Source organism: Oncorhynchus keta, chromosome 12 (genome assembly GCF_023373465.1).
Source record: "Oncorhynchus keta strain PuntledgeMale-10-30-2019 chromosome 12, Oket_V2, whole genome shotgun sequence".
Classification (NCBI taxonomy): Eukaryota; Metazoa; Chordata; class Actinopteri; order Salmoniformes; family Salmonidae; genus Oncorhynchus; species Oncorhynchus keta.
Window position 1 is genome coordinate 30915048 of NC_068432.1, and position 16489 is coordinate 30931536.

The window sequence follows — 16489 nt, forward strand, 5'->3', positions numbered from 1 at the left end:
TACTGTTACTCCCCTAATATGAGTACAGTACTGTACTTTAGACACCTCTTCTAATCAAACCCTCTCTTCCTCCCTCTCCTTGCAGTCATTTCACTATGCGTCTTTAAGGACTAAGACCAAAAAGAGAACCAAAGGTAAGACATGAGGGATTAACTCATTCACTGTGAGGTTTCTTTTGGTGAACCTTTGTCAATAGTTTTCTTTTATATTAGGATTTGTGATGGGGTTGGAATGATGTTAGTATTAAGGATACAGTATCATCCAGGGAATGTTTAGTGTGTCCATGTGTCTATAAGAATTTCCTGTGATATCCTGCTCTCCAACCAGGTTCTCTGACTAGTGCTAGCCGCAGGCGTATCTCCTGTAAAGACCTGGGCCATGGGGACTGTGAGGGCTGGCTGTGGAAGAAGAAGGATGCCAAGGGCTACTTCACCCAGAAGTGGAAGAAGTACTGGTTCATCCTCAAGGACTCCTCGCTCTACTGGTACACCAACCAGAATGTAAGCTGCTCTCTGACAGTACAATGCAGCCGTCAAACATTACTTTATTTTCTCTTATCCACAACAGGCTTGCTGTTTACCAACACGATCTGCAGGTTTGTCAGATATAGCAACACTATAGGCCATATTCCAGATACTGAACCATGTACAGTGCCTTCAGAAAGTATTCATACCCCTTGGCTTATTCCACATTTTGATGTATTACAGCCTGAATTCAAAATGGATGTTTCCTTACCCATTTACACACACTACCCCAAAATGACAAAGTGAAAACATGATTTTAGAGATGTTAGCAAATTGATTGAAAATTAAATACATAAATATCTAATTCACATAAGTAGTCAACAACCCTTGAGTCAATACATAAAATCACCTTTGGCAGCGACTACAGCTGTGAGTCTTTCTGGGCAAGTCTCTAAGAGCTTTGCACACCTGGATTGTACAATATTTGCACATTATTATTTGTTTAATTGTTCAAGCTCTGTCAAGTTGGTTGTTGATCAATGCTAGACAGCCATTTTCAAGTCTTACCAAAGATTTTCAAGCCGATTTAAGTCAAAACCCTAACTATGCCACTCAGGAACATTCAATGTCATCTTGGTATGCAACTCCAGTGTGTATTTGGCCTTGTGCTTAAGGTAATTGTCCTGCTCACTGGCTCTGGCTCACTGTGTGGCCATATTTGTCCCACTATTGTTTGTGGAGATATGCTCTGATGAAGGTCGACTGACCGAAAGCTCAGCTTAATTAAACTACATTTGCATATGACTGGAAGTGTGCAGAGATTTCTTTCCTGTTTCTCCAGTTTTGCCTTTTGCCTCCAGCACCTTCTCAAATCAGCTTTGGGTGTGCAGTAGATTCTGCCTATTATCTACAGGTTATTGCTCTGCTGAAAGGTGAATTTATCTCCCAGTGTCTGTTGGAAAGCAGAGTGAACCAGTTTTTCCTCTAGGATTTTGCCTGTGCTTAGCTCTATTCCGCTTCTTTTTATCATAAAAACTCCCTAGTCCTTGCCGATGACAAGCATACCCATAACATGATGTAGCCACCAGCTTGCTTGAAAATATGAAGAGTGGTACTCAGTGATGTGTTGTGTTGGATTTGCTCCCAACATAACACTTTGTATTCAGGGCATAAAGTTAATTTCTTTGCCACATTGTCTGCACTTTTACTTTAGTGCCTTATTGCAAACAGGAAGCATGTTTTGGAATATTTGCATTCTGTACAGGCTTCCTTCTTTTCACTATGTAATTTAGGTTAGTACTGTGGAGTAACTACAATGTTGAGCCATCCTTAGTTTTCTCCTATCATAGCCATTAAACTCTGTAACTGTTTTAAAGTCACTATTGGCCTCATGGTGAAATCATGAGTTAGGAAGGACGTCGGTATCTTTGTAGTGACTGGTGGTATTGATACATCATCCAAAGTCTAATGAATAACTTCATCATGATGAAAGGGATATTCAATGTCTACTTTTTTGTATTTTTAGCAATAGGTGGCCTGCTTTGTGAGGCATTGGAGAACCTCCCTGGTCGTTGTAATTGAATCTGTGTTTGAAATTCATTGCTTGACTGATCGACCTTACAGATAATTGTAAGTGTGGAGTACAGAGATGAAAAAATCATGTTAAACACTATTATTACACACAGAGTGAGTTCATGCAACTTATTATGTGACTTATTAAGCACATTTTTACTCCTGAACTTATTTAGGCCTTAACAAAAGGGTTGAATACTTATTGACTCAACATTTCAGCTTTTAATTTATTTGTTAACATTTCTTAAAACATAATCCCACTTCAACGTTATGGGGTATTTATGGGGTATTTATAGGGTATGGGGTATTGTACACCAGTGACACAGAATTTCAATTTAATCCATAATAAATTCAGGATGTAACACAAAAAAATGTGGGAAATGTCAAGGGGTGTGATAACTTTCTGAAGGCACTGTATGTTGAAGTGACATGTAGTGTACAGCATATTCCAGTGTGTCTGGTATACTTAATGAGGTGTGTCATCTCTACAGGCATATGGCAATGTATTGCTTCTTATTTCCCTTACTTCTCCTTCCCTAGGACGAGAAGGCTGAAGGTTTCATCAGCCTACCTGAATTCCGAATAGATCGAGCGATTGAATGCAGAAGGAAACAGTGAGTGTTTTTGGGATTCATGTTTTATTTTGTCTCTCAAACTTTTAGTGAACCTGAGGATTTAGAAGAAAACACAAAGCCTAAATGAAACACAAAAACAAACGCATCATACATTATTGCCAGCACGAGTGCTTCTTGTTTGGCTTCAAAGGGACAACACAGAAACAGATGATGCTGTGGCACGACTATTGTATTTTCATAATAAGAGCTTTAAATAGCCGTGGCACAAAGTAGTAGAAGTAATAGGTGTCTGTTTCCACCTGAGAAGCTGATTGGGTCACATAGGGATCAGAGAGGGGTCAACTGGCTAGGTGTGGCGTGTGCCAGCCAGGCCTCATGTCCACTATTACACAGACAACAGCGGCGATAAGCACATTGCATATACAGTACACTTATTTGGCCATTACCAAATGCTCTGAAGCTCGCATTGTACCACGTGGTCTGGATCTAAGGCTACAACATTACATGGACTAAATTGATCTTTTTTCTGCTTCCGTTACAGTGCCTTCAAAGCCTGCCATCCCAAGATCAAGAGTTTCTTCTTTGCCACAGACTGTTTGGAGGAGATGAACAGGTAAGACCAGTGCTATGATGGTAGGGTTATTTAGTGTGCTCATTTCATAAAATGTTCTCTTGGTTGCAACAGAATGTACAGTAGGTGAACAGCTTATTTTCTTAGGCGAATTATCTGTTTCAGTGCATTGTTCTCCGTTCATTCTTAAACAGGAGGAATATGAAAATATACTTTAGATATCTGTAGTTGTGTTCTACTGAAATGTTATTTTTCTTTGTTTTCTACTGAGATGAAAAAGAGCAGGAAGTATCATGTTTCAAGGCACCCTCTGGGTCATCAGCTACTGCTTTGTTCATCAGAAACAGTTTAATCTTTCCCTTGTGTTGTGATTGATTCACTTGTTATCATCTCTGGCTCTTTGCTTTGCAAGTATGTGGCAGTGTTGATCACAAATTCCCTTTTATTGATTGAGTAGCACTAACAAAAGAAAGGATGTGAGAGGATTCAGAGATTGCATATCATGCCATCGATATACATTATTTTCTTCAATGCAGACTGTTAAGGGTCCAATGCAGCCGTTTTTATGTCAATATCAAATCATTTCTGGGTAACAATTAAGTACCTTAAAATGGTCAAGAATAAACAAAAAAGCATATTAGAGAATAGCAATTTCTCAAGCAAGAATTCTGCTAGGATTGTCTGGGAGTGGCCTTAGTGGGAAGGGGAAAACTGAAAACTAGCAGTTATTGGCAGAGAGGTTTAGGAACTTTTCAAACAGCTCTTACACTAAAATGGCATTATCATAATTTTCAGAATTTCACAGTATTATTCCAACCTCATGGTGTGGAAATATATATTGTAATGAAACAGGCAGGGAGCAGGTCTCAAACCCTCAACCTTCTAGCCCGAAGTCCAGCGCGCTATCGACTGTGCCCCAAAAGCATGCTCGATCGGCAGTCGATATCCTCGCTTATAAAGCCAGGATCGTTACACAACTCCCTCCTTTCAAAGAGCGCATCCTCGCGCTAGCTTGCGACTCAACATCTTATAGGAACGCGCTCACTGGCCAAGCACACACACGTTTGTGGATGCAAGGTCCGATCACTTCTGACACCAATGTAATGAAACAGGTACCAGCGCGCTATCGACTGTGCCCCAAAAGCATGCTCGAGCGGTAGAGTCGATATTCGCGCTTATAAACCCAGGGTTGTTACAATATATATATTTTTTTACTAGACTGGTTCTTTAATTACGAATATTCTTAAGAAATATAGACTATAGTGCAACATACAGAGCCGGCGTTAAAGGGGCCTGACCCGCCCTACCTTACCTCCTTGCCCGTCAAAATAAAATATTTAAATATTGACCCAGACATGCGCCGACAGAAAGACGCATCAATCTCAGTTAAAGGACCAAAATAATATGGCATGTCATATGATTCCTGGCCAGACAGCATCAGATACATGGTCTACCAATACTGAGACATAATGGCTACATATAGAGGGGTGCTGTTTCCCTCGCTCGGGTGGTTTCTTCAGTGATATAGTTTCAGCAGAGGAAGAGGCAAAGCGAGAGGGCTCTCTTGACAAAATCTGTCCAGTATAAATAAGACCAATGCGTTTCTATGGGAATAATATGCAGACCTAAACTTGTCGCCTGCCTTCCCGCCTTTGGGACAAAGACTCACGTTGTTAGGGCTGAGACATGAGCATCTCGTCATTATATGCAGATCTCTAGTTTCAGACTCTTGCGATTTAGAAAGGAAAGATGATGGGTGCACAGTTATGGAGCCAGATAGCTGCTAAAAGGTTGAATGTATGTATCGTTAGGATCATAAGAAAATCCATACGTAAATTGTTAGGATCGTAAGAAAAGCCATGCGTGAAACATGAAACGAACTGTTATATTTGATCTGTAAACATACAAACCCAATGTTACGACTATGAATGAACATTTACACGTTCAATTCTTACTTTGTCTCCCTTAACTCGGTTACAGATCTTTTTTATACATACAAACTTTTGTCAGGAATGTGGCATCTGTAAAGGACATGAACTGAATGTAGCTAGTCAATCAAGCAACTCGAGCCCAGACGTAAGAGTTGCTTTGCAGCTTTCGGTTTCATTTCCAAAATAAATGTCAAGAGCTTGTTTTAGAACGGCATTCAATAACAGCGTAGTACAACTAGATGGCGTAGTATTGGCTTGGGCCTTCAGCAAATGACTTGTGTGAGAATGATACTATAAAGATACAGAAGAGCCTTGTCCAGAATAACCGCCTGAGCTGCAAAATAGAAAGTAAATAAGATTTAGGCTCGGCCTATTCCACTATCTAAATATGCCATGCTTCTGTGTGTTATTTAATGGCCATATAATTGCATAATTAATTGTTATAGCCGTGTGGGGCTACTGTGGTGATCATGTAACCTAATGAATTACACTTTTTCCAGTATTTGGGAGCACGGACTGTAGGCCTTATATTAGGCATTTTGACTGTTGATTTGTGAATCCCACTTTGTATGTAGGCTTGTTATAGCCATTTGCATTGCACAACCCCATCATGCAGAGGCTATATCCATATCAATAAATGAGACATAACAAAATATTGATTAAGTCTTGGCTATAACCGGCCCTGAGCAAAATAGCCAAGAGGTCCCAAATGGTCAAGACTATCTATAGCTTGTTCTTATTGCCAGATCTGTTTTCCCTATCAGCCACTGCATGGGCTTCTTAAATTATTTTGTTTAAAATATATTTAGAAGCCTGTGAGCTAGGGTCTCTTTTTAAGGGGAAGCCTAAAATAAAAAGTTATAAATCACAGAGTTCTACAATTATTCCGCAAGACACCAGTACCCAAAATGATAGCCTAAATTGCAATGCATACAAGTTGAAGGCCTATTTTTGTTTTTGGATAGGCCTAAATGAAACATTGAATTATTAAAGTGATAGGCTAAATAACTTTGGAGAATTTAGATAATTTTGAATACACACATGGATTTCAATAAACAATTGGGTAAGACTGTTCTATTCTCTTTGATTTAGTTCCTATTGTAACTCTGACAAATGACAGAATGGATGACATACTGACTGACAACTGAATGAAGGATGAATTAAATGTTCAAATATGTTGGAATGATGAGTTGCATGCATCATGCCTGCTCTGCATTTTGTTTGGCTAGTAGGCAAATAGGCCTACATTAGGATATAATGACTCTATGACCTCATGCCCCCAGAAGGGATTATTCTGAGGCTGAGGTGTTCTTTTCTGAATGCGCATGGTGCTGTAGTGCTGCATAGAGATCACACACTCTTCAACTGGGCAGCAGTGTCGCTATGGAGGGGATAGACTATATGGAGACTACCTAAGACCACTGCAACAGAGTTATTGTAAAGTGTGGGAATAAGCTTATGCCAGACTTAGCCTACATTTAACGTCTCCCTTGTTAATTTCAAAGTCCATATGTTCGTGACCCGATGAATATAAATCATGTCAAATGATTAAAAATTAAAATAAATAACCCCTCCTACATAATATGCTTTGGCATGATTTTGAGTGATAAATAAATGTCAAAATATTCCATAAAAATATATTTTGAGTGGCAAAGACTCCAGTGGTCATACATAATTTATAGATTCTCCAAACATCTATCATTATTCTATGTTTCATTATTCCTGGTTGATAATACTGGTTATGGTTGCAGACAGAACACAGAGAATGGGATGGTGCAATATTGAATTAGTCATATTTTGATAAGGTGCATGCATGGGGATGTCCATGTCACCAGAGACATGCCCATTCTGTAGAGATGCACCTAGTGGACTGAAACTTCACTGTTGTAGGCATAATATAGCTAGTGCTATCTAGACTTGCGCTGGCAAACAAATCCATTACATTCGCTACCTACATGTGAAGTAAACTCAACTGAGTAATAGAGAATGGAGACTTTTAACTGGAAAACGTGCAGGATACCGCTCTCCAGTTTCCCTGACTTCCGGGTTTTTTATACTGTGTTATGCGTGTTTGTGTAGCACTCCTCACAGGCCGTTTGGTATACATTTTTTTTGTTGGTGAGATGAAACTGCCAAAACTCTGAAAGTTATTGTTGTACATCAGAATTGCATGTACAACAATGATCTTATGATCCTAATGATACGTACATTCCATAAACTGTGCACGGTTAGGATGCTGGATTGCCCTAAAATAAATGGATGTTTAGCCAAAATTATATAATTACTCCTGTCAACATAAAATCATTCAAAATACTTCACCGGGGAGCATGACTTATCCACAGAGGACCATTAGCTTCTTTTAAAAAATGGCTGTGGATTGTATGGGAAGCCCGCAATTTGATTAGTGCGCGTGGCAATAGGTCTAGCTGATTGAGTTGCGGCTGTCAGTAAAAAGCATCTGAAATATGTGTGAAGATAATGTGTCTTTAGTGTAATTTAAAATGTGGCATCAAGAAGGGGAGGAGGTGTGGTGAAGATATGGTGTGTCTCATTTCAGAATGCATGCATATGGAAGAAGGGCCCATTTGCCGATGTCTGATTTATTTTTGTCTTAACTGAGCACGTACACCACTCATTTTTTTCCTCGCCTCACACAAGTCAACAAAGTCAGTTTTGTTTTTAACATCCATTGCGCATGATAGTTCCTCAGTATTTGAGGCTTCTGGTGAAGAGCAAAATATATATATATATCCAGTGGAAACGTCATAAAAAGCTGCTTTCTGTCCCGGGCTTATTGGAGCAGGACACTCTCCCGTGCTTACTGGAGCAGGAAACTCTCCCGGGTTTACTGGAGCAGGACACTCTCCCGGGCTTACTGGAGCAGGACACTCTCCCGGGCTTACTGGAGCAGGACACTCTCCCGGGCTTACTAGAGCAGGAAACTCTCCCGGGCTTACTGGAGCAGGACACTCTCCCGGGCTTACTGGAGCAGGTCACTCTCCCGGGCTTACTGGAGCAGGACACTCTCCCGGGCTTACTGGAGCAGGAAACTTTAAGGGCCTGGAATAGGCAACTTGATACACTGGTGCAAGTTTGTTAATGACAGCTTCAGACGGGACCCTCTGATGATTTGATGCAATGTTGAACTTCACTGGCAATAGCTCAAGTCAAGACAGATAGAAAGGGAGGCAGACATGCGGAGAAGAGAGATGAATGTGATTGAAAGAACCAGAATTTTCATTTGGATATTTTCTACTGTCCTTATTTGTCAGCTTTAGGCCTATGTATTTTACTTAGTTGTTGTTGGAAGTTATTGGCCTATTCAGTGGCGATTTTAGCATGTAAATCTTGGTGTGGCAAACAATTATTTATTTTTGATGCATGCCAGTAAAGCCACTACATAACACAACACAACACTAAACAATACATTCATTTCACTATAACGGTGACAATCCATGCCCACAACCGTGTTAGGGCCTACCACAGCTACACCTGGCTATCAGCGGACCCTTGTCTGGTAGTGAAACAGTTCATTCAGCCTCATTTACAGGCTTTTTAAAAAACATAGCTGATATGGCTGACAAGTGAGATGTATAAACTATGGCATAGGGGAACAATCAGCGGATAAGAGGCAATCCATAATTCCGATTAAGACTAATGAGCGAGTTAGGACTGACGTTGTCAATATAACTATTTGTTCAGCAATTTTGAAATGTACAGCGACAGAATTCAGAAAATGGGCCGTTCTTACAGTATTCTCCCTGTACACCAAGTCAGAACCGTAGGATAAATAAAGGGGGCATATAAGCAGACAATGAAAGCTCTTACAATATTCGATGATTACAGTTCTCTAAAAATAAGTTATAGGCTACATGTGCACCATCAAGTCAGAACAGTAGGCAACATTTATGAGGGGGAAAGGGACCAAATTATTAGGGTTAGGCACATAACAGCTTACTACACAACATACACTTGGTATTACTTTCTTGGCTACAGTATACATATCTCCCTGGCATATTACATCATTTATGCAGCAGCATACAAGACATTTGGACTCACCTTGTTGTGCTGTGCTCACTTCAACAGGAAGGTAGCGCGGCGATCCTTGTGGTCTCTAGAAAGAGGCCCGAAATCCCGACTTGGAATGCCGAGTTGGATGACTGTTCAAAATTATTTTCTGTATTTTCAGAGTCGCAGCTAGTTTTATCTGAGTTCCCAGTTGTCTTGAACTCAATGAAGTCTGATATTTCTCAGTTCCGAGTTTCCAGTTGTTTTGAACATGGCAGAAGTCATGCTGGATTGACAGCATGGCCAGTGTATTCAAACCTTTAAGGCCCATGGCGTTGCCCGCATTTTTGTGAAATCCAATTGGTAGTTATGATCTTGTCTCATTGATGCAACTCCCCTACGGACTCGGTGAAGGTCGAGAGCAAGGCCGCACTGCTCGCTTAACCCAGAAGCCAGCCGCAACAATGTGTCAGAGGAAACACTGTCGAACTGACAACCAAATGTATTTTATTTTATTTATCCGTTATTTTACCAGGTAAGTTGACTGAGAACACATTCTCATTTGCTGCAACGACCTGGGGAATAGTTACAGGGGAGAGGGGGATGAATGAGCCAATGGTAAACTGGGGATTATTAGGTGACCGTGATGGTTTGATGGCCAGATTGAGAATTTAGCCAGGACACCTGGGTTAACACCCCTACTCTTACAATAAGTGCCATGGGATATTTAATGACCTCAGAGTCAGGACACCCGTTTAACTTCCCATCCGAAAGACGGCACCCTACACAGGGCAGTGTCCCCAATCACTTCCCTGGGGCATTGGGATATTTTTGTAGACCAGAGGGAAGAGTGCCTCCTACTGGCCCTCCAACACCACTTCCAGCAGCATCTGGTCTCCCATCCAGGAACTGACCAGGACCAACCCTGCTTAGCTTCAGAAGCAAGCCAGCAGTAGTATGCAGGGTGGTATGCTGCTGGCAGAGTCAGCTTGCAGGTGACCGGCCCACCACAAGGAGTTGCTTGAGCACGATGAGGGCATCCCTCCCCTAACCCTTCCCTAACGACGCTGGGCCAATTGTGCACCGCCTCATGGGTCTCCCGGTCACAGCCGACTGTGACACAGCCTGGGATCGAACCCGGGACTGTAGTGGCGCCTTAGCACTCATTGTTGAATTTGTAATTTCCAACTTGTTGTGTTATGTTTATGTCCAATGGCCGATGAGCACCGATACGTTTTTATCTATAATTTCTCTTCATATGACAAGGATTGAAAGGGATTTTCCAGTAGATTGCCGACTTGATGCATGATGATGACTGCTAGCTTTCTAGCTAAGATTTTGAAAGTAAAAAAAAAAATAAAAAAAATGTACCTTTATTTTACTAGGCAAGTCAGTTAAGAACAAATTCTTATTTTCAATGAGGGCCTAGGAACAGTGGGTTAACTGCCTGTTCAGGGGCAGAATGACAGATTTTGTACCTTGTCAGCTCAGGGATTTGAACTTCAAATCAAATCAAATGTATTTATATAGCCTTTCGTACATCAGCTGATATCTCAAAGTGCTGTACAGAAACCCAGCCTAAAACCCCAAACAGCAAGCAATGCAGGTGTAGAAGCACAGTGGCTAGGAAAAACTCCCTAGAAAGGCCAAAACCTAGGAAGAAACCTAGAGGAACCAGGCTATGTGGGGTGGCCAGTCCTCTTCTGGCTGTGCCGGGTGGAGATTATAACAGAACATGGCCAAGATGTTCAAATGTTCATAAATGACCAGCATGGTCGAATAATAACAAGGCAGAACAGTTGAAACTGGAGCAGCAGCATGGCCAGGTGGACTGGGGACAGCAAGGAGTCATCATGTCAGGTAGTCCTGGGGCATGGTCCTAGGGCTCAGGTCAGTTGAAACTGGAGCAGCAGCATGGCCAGGTGGACTGGGGACAGCAAGGAGTCATCATGTCAGGTAGTCCTGGGGCATGGTCCTAGGGCTCAGGTCCTCCGAGAGAGAGAAAGAAAGAAGGAGAGAATTAGAGAACGCACACTTAGATTCACACAGGACACCGAATAGGACAGGAGAAGTACTCCAGATATAACAAACTGACCCTAGCCCCCCGACACAAACTACTGCAGCATAAATACTGGAGGCTGAGACAGGAGGGGACAGGAGACACTGTGGCCCCATCCGAGGACACCCCCAGACAGGGCCAAACAGGAAGGATATAACCCCACCCACTTTGCCAAAGCACAGCCCCCACACAACCTTTCGGTTACTAGTCCAATGCTCTAACCACTAGGCTACCCTGCCGCCCCGTATGATGTTGACATGATTGGTCCAATCAAAGCTACGGTAGATATAACGTGATTTGACGTCATTTTATCTTTGGCCAATGACCATGAGACTTCTTGGAAGGGCACTTCCAATGTAAGTCTACGGCAGCACCCAAGGGGCTTAAATTCCAAGCTCTACCTGTAGATTTTGTGGTGATGTAGTGTCCCCATCAGTGACAGAACACTGAGCCAATCACGGCGCAACTAGAGAACATTACCAACCCCAATGCTCTTTATTTTCCGCTGGCTGCCCCACCACCACAGAATACGCTGGACTAGGCTGAAAAAAACATGCATTTTGATGCTGTCTTACTCAAGAAAGCAAAACAGAGAACATGTTTGTATGCGGCTGTCACGCCCTGGTCGAAGTATTTTGTGTTTTTCTTCATGTATTTGGTCAGGCCAGGGTGTGACATGGGTTTTTGTATGTGGTGTGTAGCTTAGTGGGATTGTAGCTTAGTGGGGTGTTCTAGGAAAGTCTATGGCTGTCTGAAGTGGTTCTCAATCAGAGACAGGTGTTTATCGTTGTCTCTGATTGGGAACCATATTTAGGCAGCCATATTCTTTGGTTGTATTGTGGGTGATTGTCCTGAGTGTTTTGATGTCCTTGTGCTGTGTTAGTTGACACAAGTATAGGCTGTTTTCGTTTCGTTTATTGTTTTGTAGTGTTTGTGTTTATTCATGTTTACGTTGTTTGATTAAACATGGATCGCAATATACACGCTGCAGTTTGGTCCGACTCTCCTTCACTATATGTAAACCGTGACAGAATCACCCACCGTAAACGGACCAAGCAGCGTGTCAACAGGCAGGAGCAGCCCAAAGAGGAGCTGCGTATTAAGGATTTCTGGACATGGGAGGAAATCCTTGACGGGAGAGGACCCTGGGCTAAACCAGGGGAGTGTAGCCGCCCAAAGGTGCAGCAGGAGAAGAGGAAACAGGAGCAGCCCAAAGAGGAGTACAGTGTGGACTATACTTCTTGGGATGAGATAGACAGGTGGGTGGTCGACCCAGGGAGAGTGCCGGAGCCCGCCTGGGATTCGATGGAGCAGTGCGCGGAAGGTTACAGGAGAATGAGTTTGGCGAAGCAAGCACGACCGGGAATCAGCCCCAAAAATGTATTGGGGGGGGGGCTTACAGGGAGTATGGCAACACCAGGTAGGAGACCTGCGCAAACTCCATGTGCTTACCGGGGGGCTAGAGAGACCGGGCAGGCACCGTGTTATGCAGTGGTGCGCACGGTGTCCCCAGTGCGGGCGGTATATTCCAGCTCCGTGTATCGGCCGGGCTAGATTGAGCATCGAGCCAAATGCCATGAAGCAGGCTCTACGCATCTGGTCCCCAGTGCGTCTCCTTGGGCCGGCTTACATGGCACCAGCCTTGCGCTCGGTGTCTCCGGTTCGCCTACATAGCCCAGTACGGGCTATTCCACCTCGCCGCACTGGCAGGGCGACCGTGAGTATTCAACCAGGTAAGGTTGGGCAGGCTCGGTGCTCAAGAGCTCCAGTGCGCCTGCACGGTCCGGTCTATCCAGTACCACCTCCACACCACAGCCCTCCGGTAGCAGCTCCCCGCACCAGGCTTCCTGTGCGTGTCCTCGGTTCAGTACCACCAGTGCCAGCACCACGCATCAGGCCTATAGTGCGCCTCGCCGCTCCTGTGCTGCCGGAGTCTCCCGCCTGTCCAGCGCCACTGCCGGAGTCTCCCGCCTGTCCGGCGCCACTGCCGGAGTCTCCCGCCTGTCCGGCGCCGCTGCCGGAGTCTCCCGCCTGTCCGGCGCCGCTGCCGGAGTCTCCCGCCTGTCCGGCGCCAGAGCCCCTCAGCCCAGAGCTTCCCCTCACTCCCGAGCTTCCCCTCAGTCCCGAGCTTCCCCTCAGTCCCGAGCTTCCCCTCAGTCCCGAGCTTCCCCTCAGTCCCGATCTGCTCCTCAGTCTAGTGGGGTTCTGGGTGAGGAATACTAGGCCATGGTTGGCGGCGAGTGTGGACTATCTAGGGACGCAAGGAGAGGGGACTAAGACATTGACTGAGTGGGGTCCACGTCCCGCGCCGGAGCCGCCACCATGGACGGACGCCCACCCGGACCCTCCCTATTGATTTGAGGTGCGTTCGGGAGTCCGCACCTTAGGGGGGGGGGGGTTCTGTCACGCCCTGGTCGAAGTATTTTGTGTTTTTCTTCATGTATTTGGTCAGGCCAGGGTGTGACGTGGGTTTTTGTATGTGGTGTGTAGCTTAGTGGGATTGTAGCTTAGTGGGGTGTTCTAGGAAAGTCTATGGCTGTCTGAAGTGGTTCTCAATCAGAGACAGGTGTTTATCGTTGTCTCTGATTGGGAACCATATTTAGGCAGCCATATTCTTTGGTTGTATTGTGGGTGATTGTCCTGAGTGTTTTGATGTCCTTGTGCTGTGTTAGTTGACACAAGTATAGGCTGTTTTCGGTTTTCGTTTCGTTTATTGTTTTGTAGTGTTTGTGTTTATTCGTGTTTACGTTGTTTGATTTAACATGGATCGCAATATACACGCTGCAGTTTGGTCCGACTCTCCTTCACCATATGAAAACCGTGACAGCGGCTTTATTAACTCATAAAAAAATAAGTAATTACATTGGTATGTGACACGTATTAATGCCAAAATAACATGCAAAACAGAAAGAAAAATATATATATATACAGTTGAAGTCGGAAGTTTAAATAAAATCTAATTGATTTATATAGCCCTTCTTACATCAGCTGATATATCAAAGTTGCTGTACAGAAACCCAGCCTAAAACAGGTCAAGTTTACATACACTTAGGTTGGAGTCATTGAAACTCATTTTTCAACCACTCCACAAATTTGGCAAACTGGTTAAGACATCTACTTTGTTCATGACACAAGTCATTTTTCCAGCAATTGTTTACAGACAGATTATTTCACTTATAATTCACTATCACAATTCCAGTGGGTCAGAAGTTACATACGCTAAGTTGACTGTGCCTTTAAATAGCTTGGAAAATTCTCATAGGCTATTTGACAACATTTGAGTCAATTGGAGGTATACCTGTGGATATATTTCAAGGTCTACCTTCAAACTCAGTGCCTCTGCTTGACATGATGGGAAAATCAAAAGAAATCAGCCAAGACATCAGAAATAAATGGTAGACTTGGGAGCAATTTCCAAACGCCTGAAGGCACCACTTTCATCTGTACAAACAATAGTACACAAGTATAAACACCATGGGACCACGCAGCCATCATACTGCTCAGGAAGGTGATGCGTTCTAGCTCTTTTCATACTTTGGTGCGAAAAGTGCAAATCAATGTGAAGATGCTGGAGGAAACAGGTATAAAATATCTATATCCACAGTAAAATGAGTTCTATATCGACATAACCTGAAAAGCCGCTCAGGAAGGAAGAAGCCACTGCTCCAAAACCGCCATAAAAAAGCCAGACTACGGTTTGCAACTGCACATGGGGACAAAGATCGTACTTTTTGGAGAAATGTCCTCTGGTCTGATGAAACAAAAATAGAACTATTTGGCCATAATGACCATCGTTATGTTTGGAAGAAAAATGGGGATGCTTGCACCATCCCAACCGTGAAGCACGGGGGTGGCAGCATCATGTTGAGGGGGTGCTTTGCTGCAGGAGGGACTGGTGCACTTCACAAAATAGATGGCATCATGAGGCAGGAAGATTATGTGGATATATTGAAGCAACGTCTCAAGACATCAGTCAGGTTAAAGTTAAAGCTTGGTCGCAAATGGGTATTCCAAATGGACAATGACCCCAAGCATATTACCAAAGTTGTGGCAAAATGGCTTAAGGACAACAAAGTCAAGGTATTGAAGTGGCCATCACAATGCCCTGACTTCAATCCCTTTGAAAATATGTGGGCAGAACTGAATAAGCACATACGAGCAAGGAGGCCTAGAAACCTGACTCAGTTACACCAGCTCTGTCAGGAGGAATGGGCCAAAATTCACCCAACTTATTGTGGGGAGCTTGTGGAAGGCTACCTGAAACGTTTGACCTAAGTTAAACAATTTAAAGGCAATGCTACCAAATACTAATTGAGTGTTTGTAAACTCCTGACCCACTGGGAATGTGATGAAATAAATAAAAGCTGAAATAAATAATTGTCTCTACTATTATTCTGACATTTCATATTCTTAAAATAAAGTGGTTATCCTAACTGACCTAAGACGGAGAATAATTTTTACTCGAATTAAATGTCAGGAATTGTGAAAAACTGAGTTTAATTGTATTTGGCTTAGGTGTATGTAAACTTCTGACTTCAACTGTATTTTTTACTAAATGCAGCCCACTGCTGCATTGGCCTGTAGGCTATCTCTGAGTTCTATGCTCTCATTTCTTTAGTCACTAATGTTTCGCAGTGTATCAGTGTGTCTATGACAGATGCTAGTGTTCTCTCCATAGTTTTAGATTTGTATAATTTATGGCAAACTTCAGATTTTTATGATTAACCATTTTTTTAAATGAAACTGTTCCATGAAATGTGCATTTAAAAATAATCATAACTGGCACTCAGATCGGTAGAAATGGTAGGATGAATTGTAAGCTTCCCCAAACTTGAAATTCACGAGCTGCCTATGGTCTTTACTATTACATTCATTGAAAAAATGTATGCAAGTGCGTGCACACATAGGTCGCATGAAAAGGGTCGCATGAAAAAATGGTCCGTCTGTGGAAATCAAAGGCCCCTCCAACTGATTTGTTCAGGTGGCAAGTCTGGCAACACAACACATTTCAAACTTCCTAGCACTCCCAGTATGGTATCAGTTAGTCGATTAACCATCTCATGTTGTGTATCTGCACCCTGTCTTCTTACCCATTTTAGATGGATGAACCGGCTGGGGCTGGCAGCGATTGGCTACACACCCGACGATAAAGTTTCTCGCCCTGATGAAGGTAGGACAATCTGACTAGATGTTTAATGACATCAGACAACATCCTGTTGTGATGTGGAAATTTAGTGATTTTAGGACATTGACGTAAAATGTTACATAAGTGTGTTAGATCAATACCTATTGTACTGTAGTGCAATACT

The 16489-nt window shown here is 43.1% G+C and overlaps 2 protein-coding genes across 3 annotated transcripts in view; both read left to right on the plus strand.

The window, feature by feature from the left end:
- LOC118391312 (connector enhancer of kinase suppressor of ras 2-like) overlaps positions 1-16489 on the plus strand; it is a 76445-nt gene that overhangs the window by 54136 nt on the left and 5820 nt on the right. For both annotated transcript variants that reach the window (XM_035782575.2, XM_035782576.2), the window contains 5 exons: positions 86-134; positions 328-500; positions 2577-2650; positions 3153-3224; positions 16280-16350. In XM_035782575.2, coding sequence (XP_035638468.1) covers positions 86-134; positions 328-500; positions 2577-2650; positions 3153-3224; positions 16280-16350 — 439 coding nt within the window. The remainder of the gene's footprint in view (positions 1-85; positions 135-327; positions 501-2576; positions 2651-3152; positions 3225-16279; positions 16351-16489) is intronic.
- LOC127906317 (uncharacterized) lies at positions 10771-15806 on the plus strand. The gene is made up of 2 exons (XM_052458001.1): positions 10771-10947; positions 11044-15806. Exon 2 carries the CDS (start codon positions 12559-12561, stop codon positions 13534-13536), a length of 978 nt encoding a protein of 325 aa, XP_052313961.1. The 5' UTR covers positions 10771-10947; positions 11044-12558; the 3' UTR covers positions 13537-15806.